The 17,551-nt window shown below is 36.1% G+C and overlaps 1 protein-coding gene and 1 long non-coding RNA gene across 11 annotated transcripts; both read right to left on the bottom strand.

The window, feature by feature from the left end:
* Positions 1–1,100: 1,100 nt before the first annotated feature.
* LOC126608838 (uncharacterized) lies at positions 1,101–5,459 on the bottom strand. 6 transcript variants are annotated; one of them, XR_007617991.1, is made up of 9 exons: positions 4,952–5,459; positions 4,766–4,810; positions 4,497–4,577; positions 4,278–4,375; positions 4,079–4,137; positions 2,744–3,215; positions 2,092–2,155; positions 1,687–2,005; positions 1,101–1,455 (listed from the first exon to the last, which is right to left on the bottom strand). It is a non-coding gene; the product is annotated as an uncharacterized LOC126608838 (long non-coding RNA). The 6 variants fall into 6 exon arrangements; XR_007617988.1 differs by having other exon boundaries at positions 1,687–1,817; positions 1,896–2,005; positions 4,497–5,459; XR_007617990.1 differs by having other exon boundaries at positions 4,766–5,459.
* A 5,959-nt stretch (positions 5,460–11,418) lies between these two features.
* On the bottom strand, positions 11,419–17,217 carry LOC126608837 (uncharacterized). 5 transcript variants are annotated; one of them, XM_050276845.1, is made up of 5 exons: positions 16,953–17,217; positions 16,744–16,820; positions 12,821–12,894; positions 12,264–12,326; positions 11,419–12,175 (listed from the first exon to the last, which is right to left on the bottom strand). In XM_050276845.1, the coding sequence occupies exons 3-5, from the start codon at positions 12,827–12,829 to the stop codon at positions 11,897–11,899; spliced, it is 351 nt and encodes a 116-aa protein (XP_050132802.1). In that variant the 5' UTR covers positions 12,830–12,894; positions 16,744–16,820; positions 16,953–17,217; the 3' UTR covers positions 11,419–11,896. The 5 variants fall into 5 exon arrangements, with proteins under 5 accessions (XP_050132802.1, XP_050132799.1, XP_050132801.1 ...); XM_050276842.1 differs by having other exon boundaries at positions 16,757–16,820; XM_050276844.1 differs by having other exon boundaries at positions 16,757–16,831; positions 16,996–17,217.
* Positions 17,218–17,551: the final 334 nt, after the last annotated feature.

Below are 17,551 nucleotides of genomic sequence, written 5' to 3'. Positions count from 1 at the left end.
TACACCCAGCTTGTCGTACAGGTCACATTAGGTGACTCCGACTAGTGTGCAAGCATATGTTGATGAGCTATAGGTCCAGTCGTACATGTCATGTTAGGTGACTCCGACTGGCATACTATTTTATATTGGTTTCACACCTAGCTTACATTTATTATTGTCGAGATATTATGACATGGCATACTTCAGTTTTCGTTGGTCTTGTGCATTGGTTTTCATACCTACGTAGTATAATTATTTTCTGGAAACTATATGAGTTTTACGGCAAAGGGTTATAATGTTTTCAAAAAGGTTTTTATTAAAACTTTATTTTCAGGCCCACTCACCCATGTTTTTCGCCCCTCTAGGTTCTAATAGCAGAGTTTTTGTATCGACGAGGATTATCGGCAAATCTTGGGGTAAACGATTACCATTGATGGTATAATTCTCACCCTATTTTGCTGTACTGTACTTATGCTCTGTCATCACGTGTGAAATTGGTTCATACCCGCTCACCGCGCACTCTTGTATTTAGGCACATTTAGGTTTAAATTTATTCACATTTTCCACATCAATACACTTTATGGCTTCACCACCTTCCAGGCGTCGGCCAACACAGCTCAATTTGGAGTCCTAGTGGACATCCCGGGTTGGGGTGTGTTAGCAGACGCTGTGCAAGGCTTTCTTCAATATCATCTCATATTCCATTTTCATCTTTCTTATATGATACAATAAATTGTTCAAATTCAAATGTAAATAAGAGAATCTGCCACTGTACTATTACAGTTGCTAGTCTTGAATAATAATGCAAGTGTAGCTTCTCTCAATCGAGAACTTCATCAAATGGACAATAATAAAGTCTAATGTAATATGTAAAAAACTAAAAAAAAAAAAAAAAAAAAAAGCGATCATTTGAAGGCATCGTAATGCCTTTGCCATCGTACACTGGCATCATTTAATTGATGCATCTATTGTTCAATGAAATCATTTGCTTGGCTAAAAAAGTTAAAATACAATAAACACAATGCTATCCCATTTATGAGAAATCATGTAGAAGCAAATGTAAATGATAATGGAATCATGACTGCGAATGAGAAACACAAACCTACCAAAAAGAAAACCCATTATAGCGTGCAAAGTACTTGCATCATATTTTTTGATTGCATCATCCATTTCACAACACATTAGAAAAACATTGTTTGGAAAAGCTTTGCTATAACGATTAGGTTTTGCGAAAACTAATACGAAAAAAAAAATAAAGAAACAATTACTGAAAAGACAAAATAATGGCCTACTAATAACAAAATACACTTCTCAACAATGAACACGAACATGTGAGTTGAAATTTTGAAACATTCGACAACAAAAAGAAAGAAGCAAAATTAGAAGAAAAGAAAGAGATGCTCACTCAAAAAGAAAGAAGAAATAATAAGGCTTCTTCTCTTCGGCATCCAAAATTCCATCGCTGACTCCTTCAACCTTAAACATATTTAAAATACAAAATGGAAAAACCCCAAAAGAAATCATGACATAGAATTAAATCATCCAAGTAAAATTAGACCATGGACACAAAAAGAAATGAAAGCAGTTTAATTTGACTTAATCAGTGAAAAAAATTATAGATCTAGAGAAAAAAATTACCCAAAGTTCAACTCAGCACAAACATAAGAAAATAAAAGCCAAAATTATAGATATAGAGTAAAAAATTACCCAAAGTTCCACTCAGCACAAGCATAAGGGCCAATGTGAAGGTGAGCATAGAGTCCTGCCTTCGATATGGCCTTGAGAAACCTCACCAGATCATACATCCCTTCAAAATTGTACTAAAACCCAGCATAAACCTAGCAAAACCCCAGTAGGTGATATTAACTATAAAACCAAATGTACAAAAGCATTCGTTTGTAGATCTAAATTCATACCCCCTTTATACTGGCTCCAAGGTGGTTTTTGTCGTAGCAATGTCCAAGACAGTGCACCCAAGACTCCTTATATCCACAGCAAGGTTTGCACCACTTGACTTTTGTATAATCTGGGCAAGCAACCGAGATGAAGACGTAAGTAAAACCATCAAGAAGCATGCCACGGAGGAGAAAAATACAGTACAAAAAAACTCACCCTCACACACTTATCCTATGAAGCTCCATTTGATTGCTCTAATCTTCATTAAGAAGATTGGTACCTATCAAGATACATTAAAAACTTCATTTAATTAAAGAAAACAAAAGCCAGAAAAGTAGAAATCCAACACAATTAATGTAAAGAGAAGCATATGAAATCATTAAAATAACATAATAATACTACAATGTAATCAAACAATGATTCTTCGACATTAAAACTAAAGCCAAACAAACGCATAACTTGTTAAATTGGGGAAACAAAAACCCTTGAACTTTGTGCATTGAAGCATACATATAGTTTGGGGAAACAAAAACCCTTGAACTTTGTGCATTGAAGCATACATATAGTCGCGATGAAGAAGTGACCTACGTCGCTCAAAACCACTTTACGCAACGCAGGTTATACGTTGCGCAAAAACCGGCGTTCCGCAAAATAATTTTGCACGACATAGGGACCTACGTCATGCAAAGTAGTTTTGCGTGACATAGGTCACTTCTTCGTTGCGCAAACCCTTGTTTTTTTTTTAATATTTTTAGGGGCAAAAATATTTTTTATTTAATTTTTAATAAATATTGTAATTAAATTCTAAACAATAATTAATAAACCAAGAAAAAATATTTAATTATAAAATATATGAAAATGTACATACAATATAAAGGAAAAAACTACAACAAGTAGTCTTCTAGGCTTGATGCATCAGGCTACTGGGTATCGACTAGGCGAAGTGGTTGGGAGGTCGAAGGTAGAGCAAGATCAAGTGCTAGCATCAGGATTTGGAGGCCGGACATCTGTAAGGCCAGTAAGATCGTACCAATCTTCTCATCCTGGGTTGAAAACTGGACTATAATCTCGGCTTCCCGGGCTTCCCAAGCTGCTGCTTCGGCCTCCTGTGCTACTTGTTGGGCCGCAAGCTGACCTTTTAGGGTGGCCACTTCCCGATCTGGGCGATGACCTGTCCTGTGGTCGATCTGGAAAAGGAGGCACCCATCTCACAAACCCACGCCTTCCCTATACACCGAACAACCTTGCCATGACGACGATCAAGCTTCTAAGCAACTACAAGAAGTCACCAAACTAGGAATGCTATATACCACCAGAAATCCACTTGCAGATATGATTCACTAGTCACAACAAAAATATCCAATTTCAGAAAACTGCATCGAACCAAGTCCTAATATTTCACCAAACACAAAAAATAAAATCCAAGAAATGCCCTCATAAGCAACAAACCATATATATCCAAACCAATTACCAATGCATATATTTAAAGACAACCGATTAAAACAAATTAACCAACAAACCAACCCATATAAAAAGATAATGCGAAAAGACAAAAGCAGCAACAGAGGAATATTTGTACTAGTAATTCTCTGAGATAAGCCAACACTCAGCAAAATCCAACAAATGCCAAGATAAAAACAGGTTATCCTGAATCTAATCAGAAGACCAGGTATGCTCAGATTGAGGAACTAAGGTTAATGCACAAGAAAAACGAAGAGAAATATACTTGGAAGGGAATATTTATCACAATCTAATCACCAAAAATAATGCAGCCTGTTTCAAAATTTCAACAAATGCTTAGAACAAATTGCTGTCATGAACACTAACAAGACTGTCTGCTAAGAGAAACATCAAAAATAAGAAATCAACAAAAGATCAACTACTTATATATCAACCGGAATTATGATCCAATTCAAAAGAATTGGGGTTTAACTCCATGACTATGTCCATTTTTGCTTTTGGGAAACGACCCACTAACTGAGCATGGGCAACATGACCATAGAATCCAAGGGAGAAACTGCGGAGAAAGAAATAAAAAGACTTACGTCTATCTCCGGTATTGTAACCCCTTAATACTAAATTGACCTCTGATTTATTAGTCAACTTTATCTTCAGATAAGTAATCAACTATGCATTTTTACATGAAAAGAAGTAAGCTTTCTCCAAATTAACAAGGATAATGGAAAAGGGATTAAAGGCTCACGTGGAATTGATTCACCAACCCAGGAGGTTTGTCCTTCGAGAAACTGAAAACCCAGATACCTTCAACACACACACATATATATATATATATATATATATATATATATATAGGGAAACAACATGAGCATATTGCCAGACTTCAGTGTTTATAACATTTCATATTTTTCTAAAAGAAAAGAGGAAAAAAGAGAGCTACTAACGATGAATTGGCCAAGTAAGTTCTTTTATATTTAATCATGATGGAAGGGTGGTACTTGGCAGAAAATCCAAAAAAGGAAACAGAATCTTGTTTTCGTTCCTGGCATATTGATATAAACAAATAAATAAGTTTTCACATTGTAGAAGAAGTTAAGGGAATTAATTCTTCAGCAAAAAGAAAAGGAGACCACTAATTCTGAGCGTTTGAGACAGCTACTTACCACGCAATCCCCAAAGAGGAAAATATGTAAAATACAGATTCCCAGCCCAGATTTTGGATAAGGGGAGGAGCTAGAAGAAACCTGCAAGAAGTCCAATGCTAGAAATGGGTACCAATGAACGCGGAGTGCACAACAAATATAGACATAAGAAAACTAAATCTTATTTAGAATGACACCAAAAATTAAAACATCCTCATGTTGTATTCAGAATCTCAGATTCGACTTTCCCCTTTTCATTTTTTAATATAAATAAATAAATAAATCCAGACCACCAAAGACAAATGCTACAGCAACGCTCTTCCAAAGGTATTGTCCTGCACCAGGTAAAAGATTATTAGGATTCTCAAACACAAAGAAATGGACCCACTAGACAACCTGAATTTGAACAAAACAATGCTTCATGAACACCACCTATGAATCTATGATGGACCAAACTAAATATAAGAATGTCATACACGCCTGGCAATAAGGTCTGTTGCGGCGGATGGGGAAATGCCTTCTCCAATTCCAATCAAAACCCACTTCCCCAGACCCAATGAGCTTGTACCTCTGAGGTACGTTATTCCACGGCGGCCAATCCCAATCAAAACCCACTTCCCCAGAACCGCTTTCCTGACTCAATTCCCCATCAGAATCGGACCCAGAACCCGAACCCGCCCGTTGGACCTTATCCACCGGTAGCCCATTGACCCTCTTGGTTTCTCTGACGCCTTCCTCCTCCTTAATGCTTACAAAGCACTCTCAACTCCAAGTTGTTCTTCGAAGGAAACCGAAGCAAACGACGTCGTCTGGGTGAGCAGAGGGGAGATTGTGAGCTTGTGCTGTGTGAAAAAAAAGCAGGAGGAGCACTCGGCTCTGAGCGTGAGCGAGACGGAGTGAGAGAGAGGGCGAGATGAGCGAGAGGGGAGAGAGACCGAGTGAGCCAGAGGGAAGAGAGAGACAGATGGGTGGGTAGTGACTGGAGGGTGGTATTGGTACGATTACCGTAGTATGCATTAATTACCGTACCAAATTTTTAGTATGTTAAAATTTATTAATATTACTGTATCAAACTTTCGGTATATCGAATTTCGGCATGTCAAAAAGTTCGGTTGGCATAATATGGTAATGATAATTACCACTTTGTTTTGGGTATTTGGTTTTTTTTTTCCAACCCAATTCAAGGCCCAAACGTATTTTGGCCACTCTCTTTGGGTTTTTAAATTTTTTTTTAATTAATTATGAGAATTTTATAGAGATTCATTTAAGAAAAAGAAGTAAATAGATGAAAGAATTGCTAAAAGAACTTAGCATCCTTAAAAGAAATAGTACAAAGATTCCTAAATTTCATTTTTACATTCTTTAAAATTGTACAAAAATTAACTTGATATACGAAGCCAGGGAGAAAGACAACCCAATTTGATGAAGGAGAAGATGAGATGGACTGCGAAGAGAGAGTCGTCGGAACGGGAGTAACAGAGATGAAATCCATGGCAAGATGAGTAAAAATATGAAGTCTCAACAGAGAAGGCTTAGGCTTTTTTATTGAGAAAGTAGGGGTTAGAGGGTGAGAGGATGATTTTGGATAAATGACTAGGAAAAAATTATAGAAGTGCATATATAATGATAATAATACATAATTACATATATAAATGAATAAATAAATTATATAATATTAATAGGAATGGTATGGTACGGTATACCATTGATAATAATTTTGAATACCAGCATCATACCGAAAATGTATGGTACGGTACAAATACCGTACCATTACCAATGATACAAATTTTTTGGCACAAATTTGGTATGGTATGGTTGGTAATTCGGTTAGTATGGTAATTTGGCAAAAAAATTCACCCCTAGTCTGGACTGTTTTCCAATTGAACCGTAAAAAAGCACCAATTTTTTTCATTTAAACCACCAAAATTTTAACAATTGCGCGACACAGTTATAAATTCTGACGTCGTGCAAAGTGCTTTTGCGCAACGATCACATTGTGGTGTCGAGCAAGGTATTTTTTTTTAAAATTATTATAAAATTTACTAAAAATTGACTTTACTAATTACTCCCTTCAAACTCATTTTTTTTTTACATAAAACCCACAATAATATATTTTTTCTAACAAAACCCATACCCAAACAACAGTAATAAATTTAAAGCTACTAAATAAATATACATATTGTCACAGTCTGTTCTGAGAAATAATGATCGTTGTTGTGAAAAGACAAATTTACCCTTGAGCGTCGGGTGTGTGTTTGTATTTTAGGTTAAGAAATTGGGTCAATTAGTTCTATCCCTAACTCATTGGACCCAATTAGAACTAAAAGATTAAAGAGTTTTGATTGGTGTGCATTTGGGAACCACTCACACATCCATACCCTTTCTCTCTCTTCTCTCCCGTACTCTCTCTCTCAGACTCACTCTCTCCTCTCTCTCCTCTGTACGGACAACCTTGGACCAAGCCAAATCTTCATAGATCGAGGGTGTGAAGCACACCATTGTGTTCCTTGTTCCATTACGAGTTCAAAGGTACCCATTTCAGGTAAGAACTCGTCCAATATCAGGTTGAAAACTCAAGCTCCGAGTTAAGCACTATTCATGAACTGTGGAATGGTTATGTTTTAGGACAATCCAAGCTCACAGCGAGCTCTAGGAGGTTCTCACGAAGCTTGGAGTGCTTCGTTGGCTCGGTTTTGACGTCGGGATCACGAGGTTCAAAGGTGGCTGGTTTTGATAGGATTTTCCCGACGAGTTTTCGAGGGATTTAAAGCTCCAAAGAGGTATAACCTTCTTCCTCTCGTAATTTGTGGCATTTTGTGGAAAATGATGCAAAAACGAACGAGAAAAAGGCAGTTACAGGTCTGCCCATAATCCGGCGCCAAAGAAACTGTTCCGGCGTCTGGAGGTTGAAGATGATGCGCGTGAGGTCATGCCTTCCCCGGCGCGTGAGGGCGCGCGAGCCACTAAAAAATTATTTTAAAAATATCACGATGTTCGTGAGGTTGTGTAGGTCACGTTGGTATATTCAAATACCAAAATTGAGCTTTGTATGAGAAGTTATTAGCTAGTTTTACCTATATGCTTTAAAATAACGTTTTTATAGTTAATTCGCATATAGGTGAGATGTATCTCGAGGACAAGCGTATCCAAGGGCGACCTTTCGACATACTAGTGAGTGGGCTTTTGGTTTTTAGTATATATTATATACTTGATATTTTCCCAGAAAAATGTGTTAAATGATAGTATGCCATAATGCCATGCATATAAGTTTATAATTCATATATAAATTAGTATGTGATGCTTTATATATAAATGTAGTGCTGTGGACGCACATGTAAGCTCAGGTAAGTTGTGTTTGGTTATTTAAATCATCGATGATGCGATATGTGATTGAATAATGTTGAGCTCAATAAACTGCACTTAGGGTGATTGTGATTTAGCCATAGATATGGCACATGCCTGTTTATTATGTCACATCCCGCACCATATGCTCATATTGGATCCAATTTAGGTGCACAATATTGTCATATAGACCTTTATTATGGTTCCAACTCGTAGGTGACTAGCGATTTATCGCCCAGCTATTATGTGAGAGTAGTATTGAGCATGATTGTATTACACCCATTATTGTCGTATAGACCTTTTGTTTGGTTCCGACTCTTGTGCAGTATATTGCCGTATAGGTCTTAGTAGTGACTCTGGTTAGAGTGACTTTTGGAGCTATGAATTCAACCGTACAGACTACCATAGGGGTTTCGGCTCATATGTTATATTTCTATGAAATTATCCTTACCTGAATTGCTTACTCTATTATATCTTGGCATGACATATATATATGATTATGATTATGTGATACATGAATTGAATTGATATGATTTCTTATATATTTATGTATATGCTTATATCTTAATTCTGGGAAAAATTATACATGTTCTACAGCGAGGGGTTAGTTATGTTGATAAATGAAATGGTTTTGTAAAACATTTGTTTTTGACCACTCACGTTTTCTGTTTTGTGTCCCTCTAGGTTTTAAGTAAGCTTGCTGTTGGTAGCTTGAGGACGTTGGCAGTTCTGACCTATCTAAATAATAGTAGGACATTCCTGGTACTGTATAACTAGTACTTGTCCTATTGGACTGCACCTAGACTTATTATGCTCTGATTAGGAGTGTTTACTGTTGTAACTAACTCCTATCACTTCCTGTTTAGTAGTGCACTCTAGTAATTTGGTTTTTAATTATTCGTTATTTCTTATCTTTATTGCTTCCGCACTGTGCACATGGATAAGTCACTCTCACGTGACACCCAACATGCCTTGATCTTGGTCGGGGTGTGTCACATATCATTCAATTTAAGTGTTATACGTACAAAATAAATAAATTTAAATCTATTTAATATATATATATATATATACACACACCATTGAATTTGTTGGGATACGAATTCTACAAAACTAATTTCAACGATCCAACCCTCAAACTTGTTTGTACATGCTTCAAGATCGCATATGCAAAAAATTGCAAAAAAAAAACATTCAGAGATCAAGTAACAGGACAAAACTTTTCTACGGTTATCAACGAAAAATCATGATTTAACGGTTATTTTAACTTTGATTTTGATGATTTTTTACAGCTACACTACTTGATCCTATATCAATACAATTAATGAACTCAATTTTCAATTTAAAATATTTACACTAGTTGATACCACAAAATCTTATGTTATACTTAATGAAAGTATAAATAAACTCTTAAGTGTTAGTGAATCTATTGTTTTGATGGGATACGCATTCTACGAAACTAGTTTCAACTATCCAACCGTCAAACATGTTTGTATATACTTGGAGATCGCATACGTCAAAAATCAAAAAACACAAACATTCAAAGATCAAGTAATGGGACAAAACTTTTCAACGGTTATCAACGAAAAATCACAATTTAACGGTTATTTTCACTCCGATTTTGATGATTTTTTACAGCTACACTCCTTGACCTTATATGAATACAATGAATGAATTTGATCTTCAATTTAAAATATTTACACTAGTGGATACCACAAAATCTTTATGTTATACTTATGAAAGTATAAATAAACTCTAAGTGTTAGTGAATCTATCGTTTTGATGGGATATGCATTCTACAAAGCTAATTTCAACGTTCAACAGTCAAACTTGTTTGTATATACGTCGAGATCGCATACGCCAAAAATCGCAAAAAACAAACATTCAGCTACCAAGTAACGGGACAAAACATTTCGACAGTTATCAACGAAAAATCACGGTTTAACTGTAGTTTTAACTTCGATTTTGATGATCTTTTACAGCTACACTCCTTGACACTATATGAATACAATGAATAAATTCGATCTTCAATTTGAAATATTTACACTTGTGGATACCACAAAATCTTTATGTTATACTTAATGAAAGTATAAATAAAATCTAAGTGTTAGTGAATCTATCATTTTGATAGGATATGCATTCTACGAAGCTAATTTCAACGATCCAACCATCAAATTTGTTTGTATATGCTTTGAGATCGCATACGCCAAAAATCGTAAAAAACAAACATTCAAAGATTAAGTAATGAGACAAAACTTTTCGATGATTATCAACGAAAAATCATGATTTAAAGGTTATTTTAACTCCGATTTTGATGATTTTTTATAGCTACACTCCTTGATCCTATATGAAGACAATGAATGAACTCGATCGTTAATTTAAAATATTTACACAAGTGGATACCACAAAATTTATGTTATACCACAAAGTTGTTGACTTTGCGCGACGAAGGTGTGCATTTGTCGAGCAAAATAGCTTTGCGCGACGTAGGTGCACCTTCGTCACGCAAAACAGTTTTGCGTGACGGTAGTCTTCATCGCGGAAAACAAGGTGCATCTACGTTGCGCAAAGCTATTTTGCGCGACAAAAGCACACCTTCGTCACGCAAAGGGGTTTTGCACAACAACCCCATTGTGGCGTCGCGCAAGTTATATTTAAAAAATATATATATATATTATAAAATTTACTAAAAATGTGACTTTACTCTCTTCAAATTCAATTGTTTTTTTTTTTTTACATAAAACCCACAATAATATCAAGTAATGGGGCAAACATTTTCGACAATTATAAACGAAAAATCACGATTTAACGGTTATTTTAACTCCGATTTTGATGATTTTTTTTCCAGCTACACTCCTTGACCCTATATGAATACAATGAACTACTTCGATCTTCAATTTAAAATATTTACACTAGTTGATACCACAAAATCTTATATTATACTTGGTGAAAGTAATAAAAACACTTTGCGTGATGCATTGGTTGGTATGTCGGGCAAACAACCTTTGCATGACGCATTGGTCCACTCTGGTGTCGCGCAAAGTTATATTTTTACAATTCAAATGCCATTCAAAATCCAATCCTAACCCCTCTGACTTCTTTTCACGCCAGATGAAGATGGACAAGCCATTCCATCTATCTGTGAAGCAGAGGAAAATGCATCCTATTAGGAAGATATTCTTAGGGCTGGTTTGGTATTGCTGTGCTTTGAAAAAAAGCTGCTGTGAGAATAAGTGGCTGTGCTGTGAGAATAAGCGGCTGTGAAATAAATCAGCAGAGTGTTTGGTAAATTTTTTTGTAAAAGTGCTTTTGGAAAAAAAAAAAAAAGCAATCTGATAGTGGGTCTTTTCATTAAAGGAGCACTGTAGCTCCATGTGCTCTGAAAAAAAGCTAGTTTTCCAAAGCTGCAAATAGCAGCTTCAGCTTTTTCCTTTGATTTCAGCTTATTCTCATAGCAGCTTCCAAAATAAGCTTTTTTTTTTTTTCAGTTTACCAAACACCTAAAACCCTCACAGCTTTTTTTCATGGGTGCTTTTTTTTTAAGCACCTCACTCCCAAACCATCCCTTAATCTAATATATATGTTGATTGTTGACTGTAATACATGAACAAATTATCTAATATATTAACTCATATGTTCACAGCAGCTTTATTTACAAACACAAAAGAACAATGTACAACAACTTTGTAGTCATAGAATTGTTAGCAGAAAGCTAACCAGACTCTGATTCTTTACATGAAGAACAAAGTGATCGATCTAAAGCAGAAAAGTATGGAGCTTGTTGGGACGTTCTTTTCGGAGTTTGAGAATTCTCATCCTTCCTTGAGCTTAATGGTGAAATTTGTGGCATGAGGTCCGACAATCGAAATCTTTCACTGCTTATTTGTTTTGTGGAAAACAAAATATCGGGATCTTGCATGCAGTTTATGTGTATCTTTCTTGTACAAAATCAATACGGCTGATCTTCACTCAAATAAACTAAGACTTCATCCTAAAAACTTGACTTATAACCAAAGTGAAAGGTAAACCTTAAGAGATAACGAAAAAAAGGATGGGAAGCAAGAGGTCTGGTGGAAGCAACTTTATGGTACTGGTGAGGTTGCATATGAAGAGTCCTCTAGAGGCGGGAATGGGGGTGCTGATGAGGGCGGGGAAATGGAGAGCATCTTGGAGACGCCGATGGGGCTGGTTAATAGGTTAGCTTCGGTGACTTCTTCATCATCTAAATACACAACATCATGGATTGTTAGCTGGTGGTATTCCTCAATTTCCCTAAGGAACCGATTCTCGCGTGCATAAACTGAATTCTCGTTAGCTAATCGAGCCTTCTCTGCCAAAAGTGTCTCCAGTTGAAGGCGGATCTGATACAATCCCATATATATACACCTCAGAAACATTTCTAAATTACATTTATTAATCTAAGAAGAAAACATTGAGAAAAGAACATACAACAGTTTCTGGATTATGGGGGGTTGCAATCATAAGGCACTTATCTTCATTTAAACGGCTCAACTGCAAAAGGGAAAAGAATAAATTAACTGAAAGTGGACAAAACAGCTTTGCGTGACGCAGGTGCACCTACATCGCACAAAGTTGTGAAAAAGTGGTAAAGCATTGTTGGTTTGGCACCAAAATCTTGCGCGACGCACAAAACGTCACGCAAACGGCCTTTGTGCAACGGCACTTTGCGCGACGAAGATGGCGTTGCCAAAGCTATTTTGCGCGATGTAGGTGTACCTACGTTTGCGCGATGCCAGTCTTCATCGTGCAAAGTCCCTTTGCGCAAAGGCTGTTTGCGCGACGTTTTGTGTTTTGCGTCGCGCAAACATGTTTTTGTACTAATGATACATAATTAACTTATTTACCCTTTAAATTTTTCATTCCGACTATTGAGCCACATTGTGAAACACAGTAAACTGAAGCTCAATTGACAAATTACATTCAATCTAAATATTGAATTGCAAAAACCAACCATTGCCATGTAATAAATAGTAAAAAATTTGTACCCAGTTCATCCAATTCAATCTTGATCGGCTCCACACCAAGCCTTCTAAGCAACGATTTGACCTCGGATGAATACCTTCAAAGACAATTTGCAAAACAAAAATCCAATTCAAATTTCTTGAAAAGAAACCAAATTTACAACAATATCAACACCCAAATTGTAAATTTACGTGTTTTTGTCACAATGCTTTGATCCCAAATTATGTTCAGACATTTTGATGTGAATATCTCCACATATGCATATAATATTCATTATATCAAAAAGGGAGTTACGGTTACTTTGTCATAGGGGTGCAACTCAGGCGGGTTGGGCGGGTTAGAAGGTCAATCCAATCCTAACCCAACTTTTACGATTCGGGTTCGGGTTTGGGTTGGGTTTTAATCGGGTTCATTCGGGCTTGGGTTTAATCGGGTTCGGGTTTACTTGGGTTGGGTTCGGGTTGCCCAACTTTTTTCAAGTTTTAATCGGGTTCAGGCAAAGTTTGAATTAAAATACAAGAAATACCAAAGCTAGCACCAAACTTTAGTAGCGTACTGACCGCGTGTGCAAACCTAGCAAGCTTAGAAGAAGGTGCCCAGTATCATGGCCAAGCTCTAGCTTCAAGTTTGATGCCTTATGTTACAGTTTCAAATATAGAACGAAACAAAATAATTAGTTATACTCATATTGCAAAGTTTGAATTAAAATACAAGAAATACCAAAGCTAGCACCAAAAGTGAGAGAAAAAAATAAAAAAGAAGATGAACACTTCATTGTCCAAAGCTAGTACCCAACTCAAGTCTTGTCCTCCGAAAGTCAAGATAATAGGCATTCCTATTAAATATAGAACAAAACAAAAGAGTTAGTTATACTCATATATGATATATAATCACAACAAGCATTATAATCTCCTAAAAGAAATACAGAAGAACATAATAATTACCGAATAGAATCACGTCTCTGTAGTGCATGAGACCCCACTGCCAAAAGCTTGAACAATATCAGCTACACCTATAAATGAAATTGTACCAAGTTTTATTTCATTACAAAAATTCTGAAACAAAAACAAATTTAGTTTAAAATAAATACCTGCTTCAAGCTCCTCAAGGATCTCTAACTTCTCTTCAATCTCAACTGGGGCTGGTGAGTTCCTTAACCAATCTTGCGCACAAATCAAAGATTCCACTATTTTTGGTGTCAAAGAGCTACGAAATTGGTCGAGTACTCGACCTCCCGTACTAAATGCAGATTCGGAAGCAACCGTAGAAATAGGAATTGCCAAAATGTCACGTGCCATACAAGAAAGAATACGATATGAAGTTGATTTTTCTTTCCACCAACCTAAAATGTCAAAATCAGATCGATTACTTTCAACTGATTCTTCTAAGTAACGCTCCAACTCAGACTTTACTGTGATTTCCTCTTCTCTCAAAAAGTTGTCCCAGCCCGAGCTTTCTTCCTCAATGAGTTCTTCCACTTCATTCAAACTTGAGACATTAGAACTTTGAGAATAACTAGTATCCAATGTTTCTGTGTTCTCTAATAAATAAAATTGATAAAGCTTCACCGACAAATCTTGAACCTTAGCAATTATATCAATGACTTTTTGTCTTTCATAAAATTTGGCATAACACCACTTAACATACTTCAACTTGTAACGAGGATCTAGAACCACCGCAATGATTAATAAAGTATTCACTTTATCAATGTTGCAATACTTATCAAACTTGGACTGCATTTTCAAGGCCATGTCACCAAAGTAAGCATCATCACTCTTTGTCCATTTAGAAAGAAGAGTTTGAATCATATTCACTTCAAGAAAATAAGAGTTGGAAGTGGTATAGTGAGACCTTGATACACGCTTTGTAACAATATAAAAATGCTCCAAAAACTTTGACAAATTTTTCATTGAACTCCAATCATCATTAGTCATCTCATCTTCCCTCTTGAACTCAATGCTGAAATTTGCATCTTGGTCATGCAAGCGCTCAAATGTACTTTGAAAATCAAGAGCAGCATTTAGCATCATGTAAGTTGAATTCCAACGTGTTTGCACATCCAAGCACAAATGCTTCTTAGAGGCAATTCTTTCTTCTCTTGCACACTTCTTAAATGCTTCCAATCTTGAAGGAGAACTTCGTACAAACTTTACATATGCACGAAGACGAGCTAATGAGGTACTTACATTATTAAGTCCATCTTTAACTATAAGATTCAAGACATGTGCAAAACACCTGACGTGAAAAAAATCACCATCCAACAACAAACTATTTCTCCTACTGAACCTTTTAACCAAACTTGTTGCTGCTGTATCATTTGAACTTGCATTATCAACTGTGAGTGTGCATAACTTTTTTATACCCCAATCCAATAAACATGTTTCTACAGCTTGTGCAATGACCTCACCACGATGTGGAGTGGGAACCACCGGAAAATTTATGATTCTTTTTTGTAACACCCAATCTTTGTCAATGAAATGTGCAGTAAGACACATATATCCAAGATTCTGAATAGAAGTCCACAAGTCAGTTGTGAGACTCACTCGTGAATTTGAAGATTCAAACATCTCCTTCAGTTTTTTTCTTTCCTCTGCATACAATTGAACACAATCTTTTGTAGTTGTTGTACGTGACAACAATTTAAATCTTGGTTGTGCAGCATTCATAAATGTTTTGAAGCCTTCCTTCTCCACAAAGCTAAATGGTAATTCATCAACAATAATCATTCTAGCAAAGAGTTTTCGGCAATGCTCTTGGTCAAATTTCCAATTAGAAAGAGACTCTGCTGCTGTAAAAGACAAGAGCTGTTGTTTCTTGTCCCCTTTATAAGGGTACTTCTTACACTTCTCTGTATGCCTTTTAAGTGTAGTGGTTCCATTGGTGCTAGAACATGCAAATATTTTCTTACAATAGGTGCATTGTGCCTCACCAGTCCTACTTCCATCCGCATTTAGAAATCCTTCATAATGTGCCCAAACTTTAGACTTGGGTTCATTTACTCTTTTGCGTTTAGATGGTACCTGAGGTTTAATTGTAGCATTTTGAGGCTCTACATGAGCAGCTGGCAAAGGCTCTCTTGGAGTAGTTGTCTGATTATGTTCTGCCATATATGACAATCAAATGGACCTGAACAATTAACACATGAAACAAAATAGAAATATTAACATATGTAACATATGACAACAAAAATAGCGGATAGGAAGTAACATAAACATATAAGACGGAAAGATGTCAAAATTTTAATTAAGTTTGTATAATCATATATGAGGAACTAAGTAATTGAGATTTTATCAAATATGCATGCATGATTACCTAGAATACTTTTATTTTATTTTATAATTCTTTCTTCACTTTCATGCGATATGATTCGAAAGAGCTCCCTAATCAAACTTGCAGTGTATTATATTATATTATGTAATACATATATATATATATATATGTATATTATATATATGATTAAACCACTAGGTCCATTGATCAAGGAGAAAAGGCTTACTATTTTGTTTAGGCAGAGCCGCGGAATTAAGGAGGTAGACGGTAGACCTGAGCAATTGCTTGGCTTCTAGACACAAAGAATTTAGGGTTTGGAGACTAACAATTTAATATATAGCTTTAGGGTTTAGAGGGGTAATTTATTAAAAAAAAATAGAAACGATGTGGGTTTTTGGACTTGGCCCACTTGGGTGCAATATAAGTATTAATTGATATGGGCCACATTCAGGTTTGGTTCATGGGTTGGGTTGGGTTGGGAATGGACGGGCAAATGATCAACCCAACTCAACCCAATTAATGAACGAGTTGAAATTGGGCTGGGTCAGGCGGGTTTTAACTAAAAAAAAACCCGCTTGTTTGGATTTAAAGTCGGGTTGGACATGGGCGGGTTCGGATTGGCCCAACCTAAGTTGCACCCCTACTTTGTCATGGCGAAGAAAGGGAAAAAGGTTACCGCAATAGCTTACTGTTAGTTCTGTTATTTCATGTTACTGCAAGCTTGGAGCCACTCGGGGTTACATTCTCCTTACTCTGCAATCAGACTGTTTGGGTTAATATTAAACACTTCCAAATTCAAACAGTTTTAAAAGATATATTAAAAAATAGTACCAATTAAAGAGAAAGAAATGGTAAGTATAAAGAAAGACGAGTGTGTGTACGGACCTAGAACTTGTGCAACAATTTTCAGAGGCTGTGTAATCCTTACATAGTATTATTCAAACTGCAGACAGGTCACAGAAATCTGACAGCTTATGAATTGTCTCTTGAGCACCTGGGAGTGGGTGGATCTCGGTCTTGGGCAAGGACCAAAATATCGATAATATCATCAATATTATTGTTTTTTTGATATAACGATATTATCACATTTATCCTTTAATTATCGTTCATATCGTGATAATATCGATAATATCACGATATTATTGATAATATCGCGATATGATCGATAAGGGTTATGCTTTATCGTTTGGGCTTCTGGTCCTTTTTATAATCTCTCCACCAGCTTCTTTTTTATCACTTGGGCGATGTGGGACAACAACAACAACTCTAATCTCACAATTGTATTGTGACGCTTTCCCATTCAACAGCCATCGGGTTTATCCAACAAAATTGCGTTTTTATTATGGGTAATGATCTTTTGGACTTATATGAGTTGCAATTTAGTTTTTCAATTACCCACCAAAGAATTTAAGGCTACTTCGATTTATACATTTTAGGTTGGGGAATGAATTTAATGATGAGTACTAATTTTCTCACAATGCACC

Source organism: Malus sylvestris, chromosome 16, assembly GCF_916048215.2.
Source record: "Malus sylvestris chromosome 16, drMalSylv7.2, whole genome shotgun sequence".
Lineage (NCBI taxonomy): Eukaryota > Viridiplantae > Streptophyta > Magnoliopsida > Rosales > Rosaceae > Malus > Malus sylvestris.
This window is presented reverse-complemented; position numbering and strand designations above follow the sequence as displayed.

Coding starts and splice junctions, on each gene's coding strand:
- LOC126608837 (XM_050276845.1), bottom strand. Junction 12,176..12,263: donor CCCATAATCCAGAAACTGTT/GTATGTTCTTTT, acceptor GGATTGTATCAG/ATCCGCCTTCAACTGGAGAC.